Source organism: Pongo pygmaeus, chromosome 7, assembly GCF_028885625.2.
Source record: "Pongo pygmaeus isolate AG05252 chromosome 7, NHGRI_mPonPyg2-v2.0_pri, whole genome shotgun sequence".
Lineage (NCBI taxonomy): Eukaryota > Metazoa > Chordata > Mammalia > Primates > Hominidae > Pongo > Pongo pygmaeus.
In genome coordinates this window covers 107,596,807-107,620,464 of record NC_072380.2, presented here as the reverse complement: position 1 = coordinate 107,620,464, position 23,658 = coordinate 107,596,807, and the positions used below count along the sequence as shown (strand labels likewise).

Here is a 23,658-nt window from a genome sequence, read left to right as displayed (position 1 = left end):
CATGTTTAGAAGCTCCCTGAGAAGGGGAGGAGCTGGGGGTGTTCCTCTGGTGGAAGGAACAGAGAGTATCTGGCCATGCTGGAGCATAATGAGTAGGGAAAGAATGGCGGCTAACTGGGCTAGAGAGAGAGTGGAGGGACATTTGGCTTAGGGTCCTGTAATCCCTTTGGAGGATTTTGGAAAAAGTATGTCCTGTGTGCAATGGGCCAGATTTGTGTTTCTGAAAAAAGTCATGTTGGCTGCTGTGCAGAAAATGGCTTGGGAGTTGGAGGGGCAAGACAGGAAAGGACACAGGAAGACTAGTCAACAGGCAGTAGTTAGAGTGGTCCAGGAAAGAGAAGATGGGATCTGTGACCTGCATGGTAGCAGTGGCTATAGCGAAAAGGTCAAATTTGAAATATTTAGAATATAGAATTGACAGAATTCAGTGATTGACTAAGGAGGGTAAGAAAGAAAGTTGTTAAGAATGACTCCCAAATAAGCTGCCTTGCTCAAGGTCACATCAATTATTGCAAAGCAAGGATTCAGATTGGTTACTTGATTCCTAATCCGTTATGCTTCCTATTATACCACTTAGCAGAAAGCCATGTAATATGGGAAGAATCTTAGCTGATGTTGCTGTTGGAACTGCTGTTATCTTCAAACTGTCCAAACATCAAGTTTCTCTAGTCCCATTGTATAGATCTGATAGGATTTAACAGAGAGGCACAGTGTCTGGGCAGAAGATTATATTGCGTTGGATTTGGGGCATTCCTGTCATAAACATCTTTAAAATAGTGAATTCTACTTTTTAGCTAGACAAAAGAACAAAGCTCTTGGTGACATCTTATGTGTGATTCCCTCTACATTTTAGAGGGAACGAGCTGACAGTTTGTCTTTCACTGGAGTCATGACTTTATATTAGATATGCTTTTATGTACATAGTTATGAAAGAGAAATATATTTCAGCCCTGAAAAGAGTACTGATTTACATGGCCAGGGCATAAAGGAAATTGAATCTATCCTGCCTATTTGTGTTGTTTGATTTCTAGATACAGCTCTGGCTTGAGGTAATGCTGAATGACTTTAGATTTTAGAAAAAGGTTTGTCTTTCACTTGTTGGTGGAAAAGGGGAGAGAATAGTGATAGGAAGCATGGTGGCAGTAATAAGTACTACAGATAAAACGAAGGCATTTTCAAGCCAATCGAATTTTACTCTCAATTATTTTTTAAACAACTTGCAAGACTGGATTATTCCATAGACTGGTACTAATTATGATCTAATAGAGTAAATCGTAGCAGTGGAATGATTTCTTAGCTGCAGGTTAGTTTTATGTTTCTCAAAGGACAGTGTTTGTAGGAAAATGTGGTGGTGTGAATAGATTTGAATAAACTACTAAATTTTAAATTAAAAAGCTGTATTTAACATTATGGTTGAGATTTTGCATATACAAAATGTCAGGAAATTCTAAATTATAGTTCCCACTACAGCAATAATTCAGCCAAATTGCACATGTGTATTAAGGCATTAAAGTTAACACTCTGTGCAATCATGTAATAAACTATATATGCATAAGAAAGCAGGTCATAGTAGCTTTGGGAACTATCATTTTGCATTTCCTGACTTGTACATTCGAAGTCTGAGTTCAAATGTGTACAAATGTAGTTGTTGAATTTCCAAATGTAGAAATGCAACTTCATAAATTGCTAACAGTTTGAAAGAAAATATGAACTTGCCTATGAAACTTGTATAGGTTTTAAATATTTCATTATTATTATGGTTAATAGTATTTTTAGAAATACAAAGCATTTATTCTCAAAGAAACTTTCAGGCCAAACGTATTTGCAGTTTTGAAATTAGTGTATCTGAACTTTGAAGGGAAATAAATGAAAAAAATCTAATGATAAGTTCATTTTTTCATTACAGAAGTATTATGTGCTTAATGAAAGAATAAAAACAAAATTGAAACACGTATAAAGAAAAAGATAATAATCTCCCTTCCTTCCCTTTATTCAACCACTCCTGATGCAACCAGGGTTACTGTATAGTATATAACTTTCTACGTTTTGCTCCATGTTCTTTTTTTTTTAGACGGAGTCTCGCTTTGTCGCCCAGGCTTGAGTGCAGTGGCGCGATCTCCGCTCACTGCAACCTCGACCTCCCACGGGTTCACGCCATTCTCCTGCCTCAGCCTCCTGAGTAGCTGGGACTACAGGCGCTCACCACCATGCCCAGCTAATTTTTTTGTATTTTTAGTACAGACGGGGTTTCACTGTGTTAGTCAGGATGGTCTCGATCTCCTGACCTCGTGATCCGCCCACCTCGACCTCCCAAAGTGCTGGGATTACAGGCGTGAGCCACCACGCCCGGCCATTTTGCTCCATGTTCTTATAAACTTCTAGCCACCTATATAGGAATTTTTTGTGGGGGTCGTTTTTACAAAAACAGGACCATGCTATATATGTTAGTGTGCACCTTGCTTCAGATATCCCTCCAGGTTAGTATATAGTTTAGTTATCATGAGCATTGTTTATTTCTTCTCTCACTACAATCAAAGCTCTATGAAGACAGAATCTCACTAGCACATCCAGACTCTCAATAAATATTTTTTAAGTGAGTGAATGAATGCATTATGCCAAGTTGTGAGGAAGCAAACAAATACAATCTTTTCCCAGCACTTAAGCAGCTTATCTGAAAAACAGATTCATTTCAATGTCATGTGACATATTCTTTGGTAGAGATATTCCTGAAAATTTCAGTAGGAAGGGGAGCATTTAAAAAAGTTAGCTTATATGAAGATCTCCCTCAGATGTAATTTGAAAACCATGGAATTAAAAGAGCTACAAATCTATTTTCTTTCATATCTATATAATATATGTGTAAGTTCAGCATACAAGATCATAGTAAAATAGGTAGGTTTGTGCAAAAATTTAACCTTAAGGTTTAGACTGTAAATAATGCTTTAGTATAAAGATTTATAATCAGATTAATCTGTACTTTTCTGTTGTTTATTCAGTAATCTGTAATATGTGGTGTATCCTATAAATAAATCACCATGTTTTCACATTTAAAGATACCAATAATCTTTAATATACAACTTTTTTTCTCTGAACAGAGCATGTGACCATCTGCGTTGTATAGCCTGTGATTTCTTGGTAGTCAGCTACGATGACTATATGTGGGACAAATCATGTGATTATCTGTTTTTCAGGTATGTTGCTAAAGAACTTCACTCTGAAAAAAGTACCAAGTACTTTATATTTCTTATTTTGATATATTCTCTCTGGGTGGATTCGGCCAGATCTTGTGGGCTTCACCTCTTCAGTATAGTCATGTGCTGCATTATGATGCTTCAGTCAACAATGGACTGCATATATATATACACGGTGGTTCCATAAGATTATAACGGAGTTGAAAAATTCCTATCACCTAGTGACATCATAGCCTTTGTAATATTATACTGCAATGCATGGCACATGTTTGTGGTGATGCTGGTATAAACAGTAACATGCTGTAGAGGTTTGTAGCCTTGGAACAGTAGCCTATACCATATAGCCTAGGTGTGTGGTAGGCTATACCATCTAGGTTTGTATAAATTCACTCTGTGATATTCCCACAATGATGGAATTGCCTAACAAAGCATAAGTAATGCATGACTGTGTTTCTGTCATCCATCTCCTTCTCTCCATCTGCCTGCTGTCAGCCTAGATAAGGACATGTTACTTCTGGACAAGAATACAGAAGTAACCTCCTCACTGGTTTTTCTGCCTACAGTCTCTTCTTTCAGACCATCCTTCCCTTGTTCAGAATTAAAGCATAGCTCAGAGTATACCGTCCTCCTGCTCAACACCCTTCCACTTACAGAATAATGTCCAAATTCCTTAGCATGGCATTCACGACCCTCCATAATCCAGCTCCCATCCATCCATCATCCAGCTTTGTCTTCCCACAATGTATATTTCACCTTTGCAAGATTTTAGCTACATCAGAGTACTCAAGGCTCCCATTCCCTCTGACTTTGTACAACCTCTTTACCTCTTAGGATGCCTTCCCACCATTTTATCTACCTAAACCCTACCTGTCCTTCAGAGTATAATTCATCACATGTCTTCCATGATTCTTTCACCACTCTCTCAACTGGAAGAAAACTCTTCCCTTCCTGTGTATTCACGGTGCTTTGGACCTATTATATACTGTAATATAAAACTGAAGCTCTTAGGTTGGTGTATGACTACCTTTCTCCTTGTGGCTGAGATAATGTCTCGCTCATATTTATATAATTTGTACATTCTTATACACTTACAGAATACCTAATATCTTTAAGGTGTTACAAGTTATAAAAATATATTCGAACTTTACATTGACATTTTCAAAAAAAAATTTTAAGCTAAAAATTAATACAGTGTAATATTGCAGCACTTTTCAATAGCATAAAGAAAAGGGTAAGAGACTTTCCCCTACGCCTCTTTTAGCAGCCATTCTTGGGTAAATCTATGAGTATACCCTAATTTAATAGTTTTTAAACTTTTTCACATCAAGAACCACTTTGAAAATCTTATGAAAGCTTTGAATGCCCCTCATACACATACACAAAATTCAAATATAAAAATACATGGAAAAATTATAGCTTGAAAAATTTTACAGTTTCCAACCCAAATAAAGCCTAATGTACTCCCAAAATCTGAGGTTAGGAACCCATACTTTTAGGCTTAGCCCACTTTTTACCCCATAAGTGGAAAAGTTGGCTTTTAATTACAGGTTGACTTTTCCTTTTCTGACTTTTCTAAACCCTCTGCTATTTGCTATCTAGTAGTTAATCTAATAAGTGGTTAATAATCCCCATATGTCACCAAGATGAAGCATGAATTTGTATAAAACTATCATAGGATAATAAAATGCATGTAACATCAAGACAGTGGTGAACACAGGCATAAAGTAAACTATGGATAACCTAGTCGGTACTTGAGGAACTTGCAGCATCTCAGAGTCATCAAGAACACCAGCTGGTTTACCCTAGATCTGTGGCAGCCTGGTTTAAAAAATATATGTACTTTTAGATAAAACAGTGATAGCTGGAGGATTTATTATACTATTAAAAATAAACAAGTAGTCATTATTTAAATCAGTAGAAAATACTGTCTCAGTTCTCAAGACACTTAGGAATATGTTTGGGAGATAAGAGAATGGAACAGCTAAAGAATAAGGCTGTCTCCACCATCAGAATATAAATCATTGGTAGATTTATTTTGTACAATATATTGGTGTTTACTAGTAGACATTATTCAGCACCTAGTCTATGACACTCTTAGATACTGGGCTCGTAAGATGAGAGGAACCCAGGGTAAGGGAGACATGGGGGGGGACAAGCATGTGAGCAGCGAGGTCATAGGGACAATAGAGTCAAGAGCACTGATGGGAGGTGAACCTTGGATAGGAAAAGGAAGACCTCTATGACTGAGAGGAAGCCAGCAAGGTACTGATGTGTTCAGGGTGAGCTTGCCAGGCAATTGAAGGCTTTCATACCTGGCGACCTGGTTTTGAGAATGAAGATGTGATCTGCTGAAAATAAGGGAGTGGAGGAGGATGTGGAATAATCACTGAGGAAACCAGAAGTGGACAGTGACCAAAGACAAGTTAAATGTTACACAGTGGAATGCTGTGCAGTTGTTTTATTGTCCTGTTTTACAGATGAGAGAAATAAATGTATCCTAGCTTTGAGAAGTTTTAGAACTTTTTTTTTTTTTTTTTTGAGCCAATCTTGCAAGCCCTGTTGCCCAGGCTAGAGTGCAGTGCTGCAATATCAGCTCACTGCAACTTCCACTTCCCAGATTCAAAGGATCCTCCGGCCTCAGCCTATGGAGTAGCTAGGAATACAGGTGCGCACTACCACATCCAGCTAATTTTGTAGAGATGGGGTCTCACCATGTTGCCTATGCTGGTCTCGAACTCCTGAGCTCAAGTGGTCCACCCACCTTGGCTCCCCAAAGTGCAGGGATTACAGGCATGACCCACCACACCCAGACAAGTTTTAGAACATTCTAAAAGAAGTGTCAGCTATACTTATTGATCACCTTGCCACAACAGCTGAATAAAATGCTTTTATTTTTCTATTAAATCGTGTTTTCTTTAAGGAATGGAATGATTTTTCCCTAAGCTTTTAAGATATGTGCATTTTAAAAATCATTTGAAATGTCATAATTAGATCCCTGCCTATTCATGATTCCTAATCCTAAAATCTCTAAGGATTCAGTCAAGTATCAAATGTTAAGTTTTCAAAATATTTTGCAGATCAAATAAAGGACATTTTTCCTCAACAACTTAGTTTTGGCGGGGTTTTTTTCTTTCTGTTAAAATTTAGATTATTCATTTCTTCCCCCTTAGCTAAGTCGTTTAGCTGGTCAGTCTGTTTCCTGAAGTCAGGCAGTTGGCTTGGAAAATCTCTCAGGTTTTGTGAGGTTCTAACCTAAATTGTGCCTGAACTTTGTACAGTTTAATACTGAATGTGGTGCCCATTGACCACCAGAGGGCACTTTGTAGCCTGCCTTCTGTTGCAGTGATATCCACAAGCAATGGTTAGGTACCGTATCTCTTTTTCTGGTATTCATACTGTATTTCGTCCTTTCACTTTGTATTTTTTCATCTGTTTTAAAAATTTTTTCCACTTTTCTTTGCCATGGAATGTTTATATGAACTCATTACTTGGATTATCATGAAATCATAATTGATTTTTTAATTAATTAAACTTAACTTCTGTAGTCTTTTTTTATGATAGTATGAAATCCGGTGGTTATCATTTTTATGATGGCCCTACTTGTTGATTTAATTATTTCAACATTATTAATATTTATTTCAGGATAGACATTTTTGTTGCTGATAGTATGAGTAAACAGATCATTGAAGCTAATGAAAATTTTCTATAGTTAATTCATCAGAAACCTACGATCTTTATGCCTCTAATGTTCTCTCAACTTGCCATATTGCAGGCTTTTAAAATATGGCATAAGTGAGTATCTGAGGTAGGAGATGAACCACCATCCTTTCCACCCTATTTTCATATTATTTCATCTCTGATAGGATGTTTGTAATTCTTCAGCCCTTTAGGTTATTGTGTTCTACAACAGTCAATAAACTGGCCTAGAGGATTGCCATAAAAAGTACAGATTATCAAAGAAATACCATCAGAAAGAGAACACTGAAGCATATCTTCTAATGTTAGTGTGAGGGGATCTAGGTTGTTTAGTGTTCAGATACTGGGAAGATAAAACAGGCTGGGCACCATGGTTCATGCCTGCAGTCTCAGCACTTTGGGAGGCTGAGGTGGGTGGATCACTTGAGCCCAGGAGTTTGAGATCAACCTGGACAACATACTGAGACCTCATCTCTACAAAAAAAAATTTTTTAAGCCGGGCATAGTGGCACATGCCTGTGGTCTCAGCTACTTGGAAGGCTGAGGGGAAGCCTGGGAGGTCAAGGCTGCAGTGAGCCATGATCGTGCTGCCGTACTCCAGCCTGAGTAACAATGAGACTCCTAAAAACAAAAAAAGAAAAGAAAAGAAAGCAATGACCTTTTTTTTTTTTTTTTTTTTAATCATTAAGCACTGAACAAAGCCACTATGCTAAAACTTCCCTGTTTTACTAATAGGAACAACATGCCAGAATTCCACAAATTAAAAGCAAAGTTGATAAAGAAGAAAGGAACACGGGCATATGCCTGCCAGTGTAGCTGGAGAACTATTGAAGAAGTGACTGACCTTCAGACAGATCATCAGCTTCGCTGGGTTTGTGGTAAACATTAAGAATGCAGACTGCACATTTGGACAGATGCATCCATGAGAGTGGTCTCCATGAATCATCATCATGTTTAGACAATAGTCCCTAGCAATACCATTCCCTGTGGGAAAAGGCAGTGAATTTTATTGATACAACTACATACATTTTTGAAGACCAAATGGACTAAGGAAGATAATGTATTATAACACGTTGGAATTATTCCTGATATATGGATGTTTCACTTAGTAACAGGCATCTACATTCTTTACTAATCTGTCTTCTGTTTAATAGAGGTTTGATTATGGAGTTCCATACAAATATCTAGTTTTTCATTAGCAACTGCAATATTGATTGCTAATAGGTTTAGCAAAACATTCCCCGACTTGTAGCAGTTAAAGTGGATAAAGCCGGCCGGGCAAAGAGGTCATTTAGGGGTGTCTACAACACTTCCTCCAGTCAGATCTGTTGTTGCCAAAGATCATAATTTAGACATGGCAGAAACCAGGTGATCAGTGGCTGACTGAAAGGTGTTCAGAAGTAGTTACAGGTATTTTGCAAAAACACTGCCTCATAGCTGATCTTACCTCATCAACTCAAAGCAATGTTATGCACAATATTAAATATATGTTACTAGTTTTACTAGTTACTTATTTTTCCCTCTTTTGTTCATTTAACTATCAAAAGTTATTTTCTATTTTGATTACCCAATAATATATAAAAAGAGTTTGATGCACCCAAAATCACAAAAATCCTAGTACATACAGGTTATTGTTGGATTTTCAAGTACTTTCTATCCTTTAATGCCTAAAACTCCATCAAGTGAAGTAAACAGCAAGTAATATAATTTTTCAGGCAGCCTGTGGACTTCTCTGGTAGGATCAGGTTGATACATCGTTTATTAGGTGAGTAAGTGAAAAGACAAGTAAAGCATAACTGAACCAGCAGGTAACCTATTGGGCTCCTTCCTGACATCACTGAGATCTGAGGAGCCCTACAATAGCAGCACATTCAGGAAATCAGGTCCCTCAAAATTTCTAGCTCCCAACCTCATTGAGAGATTTTGGGAGCTTTCCAATCTGCCACAAACTCCCTGCTACATATGTACTATATAGTTCAAATGTGTGATACAGAGCACACTGAAAGGGAATAATTGAAACAAAGTTATAATCTTCTTAGTCTTATGCTAAATTTATTCCAGCCACCCTACTGAAGGGAGGAAGATCTGATCATTAGAATCCTTTTCCTAGCCATGACACATTTACATACTTGTAAAATTTACTGTAGTAAGTCTAGTATTGTAACAGAATAGATCTTATAATGGCCAGTCCTCACACTATTATATTAAGGATACTATGACAGACTAAACATGGTGGCTCACGCCTGTAATCCCAGCACTTTGGGAGGCTGAGGCAGGCAGATCAGCTGAGGTCAGGAGTTCAAGACCAGCCTGGCCAACATGATAAAACACCATCTCTACTAAAAATACAAAAATTAGCTGGGCGTGGTGGTGCATGCCTATGATCCCAACTACTCGGGAGGCTGAGGCAGGAAAATTTATTGAACCTGGGAGGCGGAGGTTGTACTGAGCCAAGGTCATGCCACTGCGCTCCAGCCTGGACAACACAGTGAGACTCTGTCTCAAAAAAAAAAAAAAAAAAGACATTATGACAGATTTTATCTTTTAATAAAAATGTGTTATATCCCTAAAGTTATATCTACATGTAATTGAGTCAGAAACCCAGGGGGATGTCGATTGAAGTCGACTCCTGGAAAAAAATAGTAGAGCAACAAGATCTACACATTTAGAACCTCATAGAATTTGACACATTATTCATAATGGTGCAATTCTTTTTTATTCCAGTAAACAAATTTACTAAATCATTAATTTGAAAAAAAAAAAAAATTTTTTTTGAGATGGAGTGTCACTCTGTTGCCAGGCTGGAGTGCAGTGGCGCGATCTCGACTCACTGCAACCTCTGCCTCGCAGGTTCAAGTGATTCTCCTGCCTCAGCCTCCCCAGTAACTGGGATTACAGGCGCATGCCACCACGACCAGCTAATTTTTGTATTTTTAGTAGAGACAGGGTTTCATCATGTTGGCCAGGATGGTCTCAATCTCCTGACCTCGTGATCCGCCCGCCTCGGCCTCCCAAAGTAACCTACATTGCCTCTACTTTGAAGGGACAAAGTTGTCCTGGTTTCTTTTCTCTTTTATTATTTCATTATAATTATCCTAAAACTTACATACATTGCCTATGTTTGGCATTCCATAACATAATAATTATAATAATCCCCCAATGTCAGAAATGTATGTGTGAGTTCCCATTTTTATTGGCAATTTATAAGTTTTTAAATATTGTACTATTTTAAACTAAAATGTAGAAAGAATATTATGTTTATATACAGTCGGATAAATTATTAACTTGTAATTTAAGCTGAAAATGAAACTATTTTAGTATCAGTATAGAAGAAAAGTATAGTTTCTAATCATCTATCATTTTAAAATGCAAAGCCTATAAAACTTTCAAGATGTTTTGCCTATTTGTTTTTAATATTTATAATAATTTTCTATCTTTAGCAAGTAACTATTTTTAAGCCAGGTAACTTCTTTATTTGAACTGTATTATACTCTCAGACCCTCATCCTGCCTAGAAATGAATAAGTAATAAATAATTACTCTGTATTATTTATTTCTTTTATTGTATAGTAAAATATTCATTTGGATGGACATTAATTTGAAATCATTTTGATGATTTTTTTTTTTGAGACAGAGTCTTTCTCTGTTGCCCAGACTAGAGTGCAGTGATGCGATCATAGCTCACTGCTTCCTTGAACTCCTGAGCTAAAGCGATCCTCCCACCTCAGCCTCCCAAAGTGCTAGGATTACAGGTGTGAACCACCATGCCCAGTCAAAAAAAATTTTTTTAATGTCAACAGAAAAGTTTCCAAGCATCCAGTTAAACAGATAATTTGTCTACATTGGGGAGGAGAAGTATGCCATAACTCTGATGTGTGTGTGTGTGTGTATACATGCATGTGTAAAGAGAGTGTGTGTGTACATGCATGTGTAAAGTACCATGAGTATTCAAAGGAACAGGTCCAAGTTTAGGAAGAATAGGCCATGTTGACTTGGCGGTGTATACCTAGAACCTGTTTGTTGATGTCAGTAAACTTAGTACCTTTTTTTCTTAGGCCAGAGAATCTGAATTGCTTTCTCTCTTTTTCTTACTGATATTTAAGAATATGAAAGAAAAAGGTCTTTGTATCCAAAAGCATTGTGATGAATCTTAGCCATGAATTTCAGATGCTGATATTTCTCAGCTGTTGTTTTAATAAAATCTCTATCAGCCAACCTAATGCTCCCAGTAATCAGCAATATCTCTTGTATAAAATGGTTCCTGAAGCAAAGAAAAAATTTAAAATATGCAATCTCTTTAGAGATTTCACATCTTATTGTATTTCACTGGGATTGTGACATCATTTTGTGCCCTATTTTAAGAATGCACTAGAAAAACCAAAAAAGAAAAAAGATTGCATTAGATATGTATATATACGAGTACATGATAATTAAATTTGACTTTCCCCAAATGCCTTGAGATAAGGGATGACCAAATGAAGTGTAACAAAATCAGAGTTCAGAGTCATGTCCCTTAGAAAGTTACATGACATTTTGGGCTTCGTTCACCTTATCTATATGAATTGTAATACCACTTTTGTAAGTTTGTTGTAAGGACTAAATCATATAACACATGAAAAGTGACTAGCATAGTGTTTGGTTCAGAATAGGTGCTTAACAAATGTTCTCATTCTTTTGTTATTATTATACTTTAAGTTCTGGGATACATGTGCAGAACGTGCAGGTTACGTGCAGGTTTGTTACGTAATTATACACGTGCCATGGTGGTTTGCTGCACCCATCAACCCATCATCTACATTAGGTATTTCTCCTAATGCTATCCCTCCCCTAGCCCCCCAGCCCCCAACCAGCCTCCAGTGTGTAATGTTCCCCTCCCTGTGTCCATGTGTCCTCGTTGTTCAACTCCCACTTATGAGTGAGAACATGCAGTGTTTGGTTTTCTGTTTCTGTGTTAGTTTGCTGAGATGGGTTCCAGCTTCATCCATGTCCCTGCAAAGGACATGAACTCATCCTTTTTTATGGCTGTGTAGTATTCCATGGTGTATATGTGCTACAGTTTCTTTATCCAGTCTATCATTGATGGGCATTTGGATTGGTTCCAAGTCTTTGCTATTGTGAGTAGTACTGCAGTAAACATACATGTGCATGTGTCTTTATAGTAGAATGATTTATAATCCTTTGGGTATATACCCAGTAATGGGATTGCTGGGTCAAATGGTATTTCTGGTTTTAGATCCTTGAGGAATCGCCACACTGTCTTCCACAATGGTTTGTTCTCATTCTTTTTCTTTTAAAATGAATACTGTCTAAATTGAAGTAATAGTGCAGCATGATTCTTACAACAAGTAATTTGTAAAGATGTTTGTTTTATTTATTCCCTATGAGGAAAGCCGCAATGCGATCATTATTTTTATAACTAGTGACTGTACACATGGCGACCTTTATTTTATATAAGTTGAAGCCACAACTTTCCTATTAAAAAAAAAAAAAAAGACGCTCCCCCTAGCCTGCCTCTTTCTGTGTGGCTTAAACCTAAGTGGGTCATCATGAGGGCATTCAGGCCTTTCACGGTATCTTTTGTTTCATCTGCCTCTGCTTTCCTCCTCCTCCAACCAAACTGCCTACCTGCTGTTCCTCAGATATACTCCCTCATCTTATCCTTTCAAAATCCAACTCATTTTTCAAAGCCAGTATCTTGTACAACAGCAGTACTCAAAGTGAGTTCCACTCTCAGGGGTCTTTCAGGTGGTCCACAAGATCAAATCTATTTTGAGTCAGAAGATTTCAGTTTCCTTCTTCACTGTGTTGACGTTTGTGCAGATGGCGGAAATGGTAGCCAGCACTGCTGGCACCTTACTTAGCACCATTCAAAGCAATGATGCTGTGTACCTCCCATAAAAAAAAGCCAGTTTCAGTTAAGAATGTCCTTGATAAAGGCAGTAAAAATTATTATCTTAGCCTTCAACAACTTGTCTTAAATATTCTGAATGACTAAATGGGAAGTACAACTAAAGCACTTGAGCAATTGTCTGAGTTGTGAGCTGAATGAACTGCTTTTTTCATTGAACCCATTTTTGCCTAAAACAACAGCTGACAGACAAAAACTATGAGTATTCAGAAAAGTAATAATGTGAGTCTCCTTCAAGAAAATAACTGACAGAATGTTAAGTGAAAATTAGAATTTCAAAATATTTGTATCCACTGCGAGCACGTCCCCATTATTTAAATTCTTTCCAGATAAGACTAGTGGTGATATTAACAAGCAATTTTTTATACTACATAATGAAATGTGACAATATTTGGAAGATCTGTATAATTCAGCAAACCAGTATTGCCAAAAGAACCAATACATGATATAACAAAAGTATACATTTAAAATGCAAGATAGATCAATAGATTTTAACATAACTGCGTGCTGAAAGTTCATTTGATATGATTTCAGTTTCTACATTGCAGCTAACTTAAGAAACTACTCCTTGTGAAGTTTTGATGTAGTATTGATAAATAGGCACAGTTATCTGAAAAGACTATTAAAATATTATCCTCTTTTCCAACTATAAGTCTGCATGAGGCTGAGTTTTCTTCTAAGGCCTCAGCCAAAACAACCTATGTCAAGAGAGTGAATGAGCAGTAAATATGAGAATCCAGCTGTCTTCTGTTAAGCCAGAGATTAAACAGAGCAGCAGAAATAGAAAACAAATGTCACGCTTGTCACTGCATTTGTTTTGGAAAATGTAGTTATTTTCATAAAAATGTGATAATATATAATGGGTTTATTATTTTTAAGTATATATGGTCTTAATGTATATTTTTAATGTTCTTAGTTTTAATTTCTAATACAATAAAAATCAATAGATACAACCACAAAAAAACAAGCTCTTGGGGTTAAGAATGTAAAAGGGCCAAAAACATACACTAAGGAAAAGACAATAAATGATGCTGGGAAAACTGGATATCCCTCTGTAGAAGAATGAAACTAGACCCCTATCTCTTGCCCTATACAAAAATCAAACCAAAATGGATTAAAGATTTAAATGTAAGACCTCAAACTATGAAACTACTAAAAGAAAACATTGGGAAACACTCCAGGACATTGGTCTGGGCAAATATTTCTTGAGCAATACCCCACAACCATAGGCAATCAAACATAGAAAATGGGATCATAGCAAATTAAAAAGTTTCTGCACAGCAAAGGAGACAATCAACAAAGCGAAGAGGTAACCCACAGGATGGGAGAAAATATTTGCAAACTTTCCATCTTACAAAGGATTAATAACCAGAATATATAAGGAGCCCAAACAGTTCCATAGGAAAAAACTAATAATCCAATCAAAAATGGGCAAAAGATTTGAATGGACATTTCTTAAAAGAAGACATACAAATGACCAGTAGGCATATGAAAAAGTGCTCAACATCATTGATCGTCAGAGAAATGCAAATCAAAACTACAGCAAAATACCATCTCGTACCAGTTAAAATGTCTTGTATCCAAAAGACAGGCAATAACAAATGCTGGTGAGGATGTGGAGAAAAGCGAACCCTTGTACACTGTTGGTAGGAAGATCTCTCAAAGAATATAATGTTTTATCCTTACATAATTTTTTGAGGGATGGGGGATTAGACAAGAGTTTTTCCCATGGAGTAAGGTACATTCTATCATAAATAGCTATAGCCTCAGCCTCTGGTGGTGGAAGGACCCCACAAATGCTTTTCGAGTCCCTTCCATCTGGCGTTGGTTTTCCTCCACAGCTGATTATGCACTAAAGGACTTCTTTCCACTCTTTCCACTCAGCTTTTAAGGAACAGTTTCAGGTATTGTATTTGGTTACTAGCACAAATTTATTCTGAAATATCCTAGGTCCAGTGATAAATCAAGGGAGTGAGAAGGAAAGGATTTGCATGGCCCATGACCCCGCCCCCAACCTTGAAGGCACAGATAATGTGTGCACTCATGATGCTCAGCACCACGTCCTCAGCAAAGGAGCTCCAGGCCACTTCTTGCCTTTGCCCCTGTTAATAAGCAGAGTCTCACATTAACAGGCTGCTGCATTGTGTGAGGTTATGAGCACAGGCCTGGGGTTAGACTGCCTGGATTTGAATACTGGCCCTATACCTTATGGGGCATGTGATGTTCTACAGGCCACGCATCCTCCCTAAGCCTCTTCTCCCCAACCTGTGCAACAGGGATAAGAATGCTCACCTCACAGAGAGTGATGCTGGGAGGAAGGGGATAGGATAATCTATGTAAAGCATTTAGTGAGGCTCCTGGCACATAATAATTACTTAGTACATGTGAATTATTTGCTGAGATCTCTGTACAATGTAAAAATGCATACCTTAAAGACGGCTTTCTGCCATGATTCTAGATAGGTTTTTTCCTTCAACATTCTTCTTTTTTTGCCTTAAAATGTTTAAGTCCCACCAAGTTTCATCTTACAACAGGAGGCTCAAAGTGACAGATTTAAAGAGAGCCTTCAAAGCAGAGGACCATTTCACTTAAATGCCCACCTGCACTGTGCCAGGCATGGCAGTGGACCCAGAGGTGCCAGACACCAGACAGGAGCGAGGGTTGGCAAAACATGGGTCATTTCCTAAGGGATTGTAATCATTGGTCTTTTACATAAGGTGTCTTTGACTCTGCTCAGTACCAGACATCAAGCACTACAGGCACAGTCCATGTGTTTAGGCTGTTTCACAACTGAGTGAAATTCAACACTGGCCATCCCCCTGTTGCTCATCATTGATTATAATGTGACCAAAATGGAAACTGCTAACCTATGTGTCAATGCTTGTGCTGGAAACATACTGCTTCCAGATAGGGGGGGAAAAGCAATTCAGTTAAACGTCCCTTTTATGGTCTATAATTCTTACTGCAACTTCAGGTTGGCTGTTGCATCATCAAGTCACATTCTGAACCCAACTCTGGCTGTTTCTGAGGCCTGAGGGACCCAGCAAAGGAGGGAGGTCCTGAAGCAGCCTTTCCACGGGTAGAGTTAGTGACTTACAGTGAAGAAGAAAGAGACATATTTGTCTCCAGGGACTCAGGGTTATAAAAGACCCACCATCCTGAGCCCTCCAAACAGTGAAACAAATAAGTTGAGAATCTAACCCATAGTGGGCAGACCTACACTGAGGACCAGATCTCATTTCTTTGTTGGGCTTAGGTCTCTCGGGAAAAGCACCCAGAACACTTCATCCAAATCAGCCTGCTGTTAACAATATCCCATAGTGGTGGAGGTAAATGTTTTTCTCTGGCTGAAAATAGAAATCCTCCCTAGTGTAAACCCCCTGTCTTTGCTTTTAGGAGAAAAGGATAGGCACCAAATATTAGGATCTTTCCAGGAAAGTTTACCAGCCCTTTCTACACAGAATCACTTGTCATCTTGAGCTTGTGAGCTTGAGCTTGAGCTTGTGGGCTTGAGCTTTCTTCTGAGAAAGAAAAATTGGAACCTTCTGATTCACTAAAATAATTCCGTAGCACTTAAAGGAATCTAAGTGGATCTAAAGCTAAAGAGAAACAATGAAATGATTCCTCACCTACAATGAAAGGTTGAAAATCGAGGTAATGATGTTGGTGAGCTGAGGGAGGAAATCGCAAGGGCAAGTGGGTTAATGCTGATGGGCTTTTTGAGACCAGGAAACCATATCTTCATGACCTTTGAGCATGATTGTTCAGCACAAATATTTCCAGAGTACAGTGATTTGGTTTTGTTTTTAATAGTTGTTGTTGCTTTTTTTGATGGACTGAAAAACAAAATGAAAAATTATTTCATGTTCTCACTTTTTGTGCATTGAAATATAGTACATAAAAAGCAGAAATCCCTCCATTATCCCAAGAGAAAAACACTGCTCATTTAGTGTCTATCCTTCCAGATTTTGGGATGAATGGATGGATAGATGATAGAGATATTTACTGAAATATTTTTCTTAACAAAAATGGGTCCTGTCCTGTATATTATCCTGCCATTTGCTTTTGTTTTACTAAACAGCATATCATGGCCATCTTTCCTGGCCAGTATACACATATTTCTTAGAATGGCTTTGTGGAATTCATGATGTGAGTGTTCCATGAGTTCTCTAACCATTCTTCTGTTTATGGAGATCTTGGTTTCAGTATTCTCCTGTTATAAAAAATGCTTCAGGGAATATCTTTGTACATATATTGGTATACATGCTTGCTAGTATTTCCTTAGAAACAGATTATTAAAAGTAATACTGCTAGGCAGAGATTATGCATTTCTAACAAGCTTCAAGGTGATGCCCGTTTGCTGTTCTGTGGACCATATTTTGAGCACAAAGGCCATGGATGTAGTCAGCCCTGTAACAAATTCAACTAATCAGATCAGCATGCTGTAGAGGCCACATGTGGGCATTCTGGTGGATAGTGCCAGTGGAGCCCACTCTTGCCAACTTCAGTGAAGCCATCTTGGGCCCTCCAGACCTGCCAATCTGCCATGTAAACACCAGCAAGTGACTTCAGCTGACGTGGAGCAGAAGCATTGCCGCGCCAGGCCTGTCTGGTTTCATGGTTCATAGAATTGTGAGAAATATAATAAAATGGTAGTCCTTTCTGTTAAAGTCCCACCCCAAAAACACAGGGATTGCTTGGTCATAGAATTTGCATATTTTTAATTCAGATGATATTGCCAAATTACCCTTTCACAAGATTGTGTCAATTTCTATTAGTACAACTATGGATAAGAGCGACTAATATTTTTCCTAAAGGCATGGAAAGAGTCTGTGTTTGTTGAGCATTATTGACTGTTTAAAATATATTTTATCATGAAATATTTCAAACATACAGGAAACCATAGGGAATAGGATAAAATAATGGTTCAAACATTTTTGTTGCTTCTTGAGTCAAATTTAATGGTAATTCTGGCTGGACACAGTGGCTTATGCCCATAATCCCAGCGCTTTGAGAGGCTGAGACAGGAGGATGGCTTGAGGCCAGGAGTTGAAGACCCTAGGTAACATACTGAGACCCATTTCTACAAAAAATGTTTTAAAATTAGTCTGGCATAGTCCTAGCTATGCAGGAGGCCAAGGCAGGTGGATTGCTGGAGCCCAGGAGTTCAAGATTACAGTCAGCTATGATCAGGCTACTGTGTCTAACCTGGGTGGCAGAGCAAGACCCTGTCTTAACAACAACAACAACAACAAAAAGTAATTATTCTTGTTCAGAGAATTGTCCACGTCACACTTCAGCTAAATAGTTAAACTGAGATTTCAGTCAAAATGTGTTTGACTGCAAAGCCCAAACTCATTTTGTTTGCCAACTTCCCTTCTTATATAATATGACTCATATTGTAGATATATGGCATTTAGCAGACTTCTAAGACTTTGGGTCATGTTGCCTAAGTAGCTTCTGAAGATCACAGAACTAAAAAGAAAAAGAACAACATCTGGCCTATCCTCTGGCTGTCTCTTCATCTCTCCCTCCCGTAGCTGAAGTATCTCAGCCCACTCCCTTTACCTTGCCACCCCCAAGGGCTGTAGACAAGTTTGTGAACCATCACCTTGCAATTAGTGAAGCCTTCTGCCAAGGGCTTCTTGGAAGAAGGGGGCGGGACATGGGCAGAGAGGGAGAAAGTGGATTTGTCAATGAGATTCCTGTTGGCAGGGATTGAGAATGGGAGAAGGTCAGGGAAAATTAGGGAAATGAAAAATATTTAAGAAATACAAAGTAAGAGGAGTCAATCGAGGTCATATTTCTAAAAGAAATAGGTGTGTGAATTATGACACTCTGGGCAAAGAGAGTTCAGGCCATCTAAGGCCAGCCACCAGGTGATAGGTACACAGAGCTCCCAGCACACAGGCCCCTGGCATGGGAAGGCACCTGACATCCAAAGGCACTTTCTTCACCCAGGGCAGCTGAAGGGCAGGGGAAGGTGGTAGAGGTAGAAAGATGCATGCCAAAGCCCTGTGCTCAAGGTTCCAGAACACAGCAGAGTCCCCTCCAGCGCCATTCCAGTTCCCCATTGGCTACCTGGACAGTCATGAGCCACACTCAAAGGAGGGCTCTGGGGCCAGCCATATCCCAACATAGCCTCCCAGGGAAGAAGAAAAGCCTGGGTTACCTTCACTTATTCTAGCTCCAAGTCAGTTATAAAGGTCTCAAAACAAGGCCACAAAAATTCTGATACTGTTTAAATTGCTACATTGAGTAAATATATTAACATAAAAATACAAGACATAATAACTATAGAATTACATATACCATATATATAATAGATAACAGATAAACTATATAGAGCTGTATAGAGTTTAATTTTGTTTTTTACAGTGCATTATAGGCAGTGGGTTCTGCAGGGCTTGAAAGGCACCTTTCTCCCCACTCTATTCTCTCATCTGTGAGCAGCTGCCGCTGTTCTTGCCCTACCATAAGGGCTGAATGCCAGGAGCTGACAGCTTTAAGTGATATGAGCATATTTCAGTGCTGTCACCGTATTTCTGTGCCTGTATTTATTGTCCCATTTGCTATAATATCACAACCTAGGCTGGATGCAGGGGCTCACACCTGTAATCCCAGCACTTTGAGAGGCCGAGGCGGGCAGATCACTTGAGGTCAGGAGTTCGAGACCAGCCTGGCCAACATGCGGAAACCCCATCTCTACCAAAAATAACAAAAATTAGCCAGACGTGGTGGCGCACATCTGTAATCCCAGCTACTCGGGAGGCTGAGGCACAAGAATCACTTGAACCCAGGAGGTGGAGGTTGCAGTGAGCCAAGATTGCGCCACTGCACTCCAGCCTGGGTGACAGAATGAGACCCCGTCTCAAAACAAACAAACAAAAAAATCTAAACCTGAAGCCTTGGTGAACTCCTGCCTTTCCACCACTCAGCAGCCTCTGTGCCTATGGCCCATGCCCACCCTCCAGCCCCACAGACCAGCCTGGATGCTCCACCATCACCCGCACCAGGTCTGTGTCCTTCCAGCCATCCTCAAATGCTGCTGTGCCCCCTTTGCTGCCCCTGACCACTGCCTGACAACCACAGAAGCTGTCACCACTTTGTTCCTAAGGTAAGGGAGGGCCCTTCCTTCCCTGTGAGAATCTGAGGGGAGTGAGTGCAGCAGCCTTTCTAGGGTCATGGCCACCAGCACAGATTTTTCAGCTCTGCTGAAGTCCCTTGGCCAGTGAGGGAGCGCGCTGTGTCACAAGGGCGTCAGAGGGCCTGTAAGGGAGCCCCAGAGGGTGCAGGTGAGCAGGTCATGAAGTACATAGGGCAGCTGCATGCTCAGCTAATTCATCACCTGCTCCTCTGCTTAACCTCCATGAGCCATATTTAAACACAGGAAGGAACTGTGAATGCCCCCAGTAAATGCTTTGACACTGAAGCTCTCTTCAGTGTTTAAACTTACTGTGTTATGAAGGTACAGGTTGTGTTCCCTGGTAATAACTGGTATCTTTTCTGAACAGGAGTGGGGCTTTAGGACACGGAGAGTCGGGGAGAAGACAGCGACGTCGAATGAGAGCGGCACAGGTCGAAGGGACAGTAGACTAAGTAATTCATCCAGCCGCTTCATTTTACAGATGAGTCCACAGGCTCAGAGCCCTCAATGGACATGTCTGCAGACACACAGCATTGGTATAAGGAACTTTTTAAAGGAATAAAAGAGTCTTGGAAGTTATCAAGTCCAGCCAGGGGTTGCTAGGCCCCTGAGAAAGTATCTTTGATGTCCTAACCCTCTGTTTAGCCTGCCTAATTCTTCTCTCTCAGCGACCTGCCCAGTCCAGGCCTTTCCAGATGGTCCTCTGGCTCCTGCATCCCTCTTTCACCTCCTTTTTCCTCAACCAAGACAAACCACTCCTGTCCAGTCTATCAGGGCCTCCCCATTGAAACCAGGTACCCCAGTTGAAAAAAAAGCCAATAAATAAATGTCCTCCCCCACAGCTGGGAAGAGCTGCTAATGGCTTCTAGTGGTTCTGTACTCTCAAGAATGTTCTTTTTTTAATTTAATTTTTGAAAAGCCAATACAGGCATATGGCTCAAAATTCAAACAACATAAAAATTCTCATTGCTGTGCCTGCCTTATTCCATCGGGGCAGTTCCCATCCCCACTCTCAGTAACTGTTTTTTATTAGTTTCTTGTGTATCGTTTCAGAGTTTCTTTATACTCATATAAGCAAATACAGACATACTTACAGAGAATTCTTAAGTGTTCTCAGAACCATAAGCCAAAGGAATCTTGCTAACAATAGAACTTCAGGCACTTTGTAAATTTTATTGAGCAACAAGTCTTTCCCAGGGCCCCTTTTGTCACACCATAGAAGTGGCTACTTTCTTGTAGTTGGAGTTCCTTGCTCTGAAGAAAATTGGTTCCAACAGGACTTTGTAACAAGATCATCACCCAGAGAGAACCACAATCTGCGTCTCATTTCCAGGTATGAAAGGGTGAAGGGGTGGTGTTGGAGAAGTCCTGAGACCCCTCTCTTTATTATTCATTCCTTTGTTGAACACTCCTAGGCACCAGGCATTCAGCTAGGTCCTGGAGACACAAATACAGCCCCTGTGCTCATGGCAGAAGGAAGACAACATAGGCCAAGGAGACTGTTCAGTTGTGACTCATCAGATCCAACCCAGGCAGGTCTGTATTTAAAAAGAGAATTGATTGACTCCTGTAGCTGAAATGTGCAAGGATAGATTTGACTTTAGGGACAGCTTGATTTACAGCTTAAATGATGTCACTAGGAGCCATCTCTTGGCTGTGCACCCTCTGGGCTGGTTCAATTCTCAGGCTACTCATGGTGGCCCAGGCAGCTTCAGCCTCACGTCACCACTGTAAACCATGGAAGTAAGTCAGGATCTCAAGAATTCAAACCAAAATTCAGGGACCAAGTGTCCTTAGCCCTGATTGGCTTATTTAGATCACCTGCCTCTTTCTGAACCAATCACTGAAGCCAAGGGGCATGGATTGTCCTGATTGGTCTAGCCTTGGTCACATGGCCCACTCTTGGCTCCTAGGAGTCCGGTCAACTTTACCCAACGCACACAGGTTGACAGTGAAGGAGGTGTGGTACCTCAAAATAAAACCAGGGTACTATAGCCACACACCACATAAAGAGAGAGGCTGCCAGGCCACAAAAATAGGTGCTGTCCCCCCGCACCCATGTAATTACAAGTGAAGTGAATGTTTCAGAAGGGGAACTGCAAGGTGCCCTGGGAGGCCTGACCTGAGATGAGGCATTGGGAGTATTCCCTGAGGAAGGAGCGGGCATCACCAAGTGAAGGTTGTTGGTTTATTCTTGGGCAAGGTGACTCCAGCTGTCATGGGAAGGCCCAGAGGCAGGAGGAAACAGAGTCCTTCCAAGGAACTTAGAGCTTCACTGTGACTGGAGCTCGGAGAGCAGGGATTAGGGAGTGATGGAGTAATAGAGAGCAGAGGAAGTGACACAGGTGAGGTGGGAAGCCCGGATGCCCTGCACCTTTCATCCCCGCCACCTTTAACCCCAGCCAGGTTCCACTGCCGAGCTCCACACATAAGGGGTTCCCCGGTGGGCTGCATGTTCAGGCCTGTCTTCAGGCACTGTAGCTGGGAGCCAAGTGAAGATCAAATCTGACCAGGCCGTGTCTCTGCTTAAAATATGAACGAAGTTCCAGGTTCTCAGCATGGCCATCGAGGCCCTGCCCACACTCCAGCCCCCATCTCCCTGCCTTATCTTCTCCCTGCTCGGCAGGCCCCACGCCCCAAGGCCTCCTAATGCTGCTCATCACTAAAGCCACAATTACTAAGGACATCCTCAGGGGAAGAAAGAGGGCTGAGAAGAGCTGGACTCTAGCCACAGGGTGCGTGTTTCTTCTTAACAGAGCAGGTGGAAGAAGGCTGGCCAGGGGACGTGGGCCAGGTGTGGACACCAGCTGTGGGCCTGTTCTTAGGACTCGGTCTCAGGCACAGCATTGGGCCTCCTGGCTCATCTCAATGTACTCACAGAGGCCGCCTTGCCACTGGCTGCCCATCATGGGAGCTGAGATCAGGGCAAGGGCTTTCACACGGCAGAGATCACGGGCCAGAGAAGCCTGTGCTCTGTCTCTAGGCTCAGAAATCTGCCAAATGCTGATCCAGACTCAAGCTTGGGACTCCTGGGGAAATTTTTCTTGACTTATTTGGAAGGATCCATGAGAAATGCAACTCCAGCAGAGTCACATATATAAGAAGGTGAAAAAAGCAAGACCAGAGGCTCAGAATTACATTTACTACCTAGTATCTCACCTTAGGTTCTGGGCAGAACTTTCTCTCACTTCCTCTCTATGGTTTCTGATCTCTTTCTGACTTATTTTAAGCTGCCCAGTTTACATATGTGGTTTTTTTTGTCTTGTTTCATTTTTTGAGATGGGGTCTTGCTCTGTCGCCCAGGCTGGAGTGCAGTGGTGCGATCTTGGCTTACTGCAACCTCTGCCTCTGGGGTTCAAGTAATTCTCCTGCCTCAGCCTCCCAAGTAGCTGGGATTACAGGCGCCCACCACCACGCCCAGCTAGTTTTTGTATTTTTTTAGTAGAGACGGGATTTCACCATGTTGGCCAGGCTGGTCATGAACCCCTGACCTCAAGTGATCCTCCCGCGTCGGCCTCCCAAAGTGCTGGGATTATAGGCGTGAGCCAGCACACTCGGCCTACATATGTGTTTTTAATTAAAGTTGCTTCCATTACTTTCTTGAAGCAGATAGATAAATAAATAAATAAGATGATGAAAGTGGTGTTTTTTAATTCCACAGAGGCACCATAGGTGTAAAATAATGTGTTATGGATCAACTCCAGGTCCTCAAATGTT

The 23,658-nt window shown here is 40.3% G+C and overlaps 1 protein-coding gene across 5 annotated transcripts in view; it reads left to right on the top strand.

Annotated features, from left to right (window-relative positions):
* Nucleotides 1-20,559, top strand: part of CFAP418 (cilia and flagella associated protein 418) — a 35,403-nt gene extending 14,844 nt beyond the window's left edge. Inside the window, exons 5-6 of one of the 5 annotated variants that reach the window (XR_010127263.1) lie at nucleotides 2,072-2,477; nucleotides 3,096-3,192. Coding sequence is in view for 3 of the 5 variants with exons in the window: in XM_054499110.1 (XP_054355085.1) it covers nucleotides 3,096-3,191; nucleotides 7,623-7,776 (250 nt within the window). In the remaining 2 variants the exon portion in view is untranslated. Of the gene's footprint in view, nucleotides 1-2,071; nucleotides 2,478-3,095; nucleotides 3,193-7,622; nucleotides 11,107-20,308 lie in introns of those variants that run through there. The other 4 variants (XM_054499111.2, XM_054499110.1, XM_063668987.1 and 1 more) reach the window with 4 other exon arrangements.
* The last annotated feature ends 3,099 nt before the right edge of the window (nucleotides 20,560-23,658 follow it).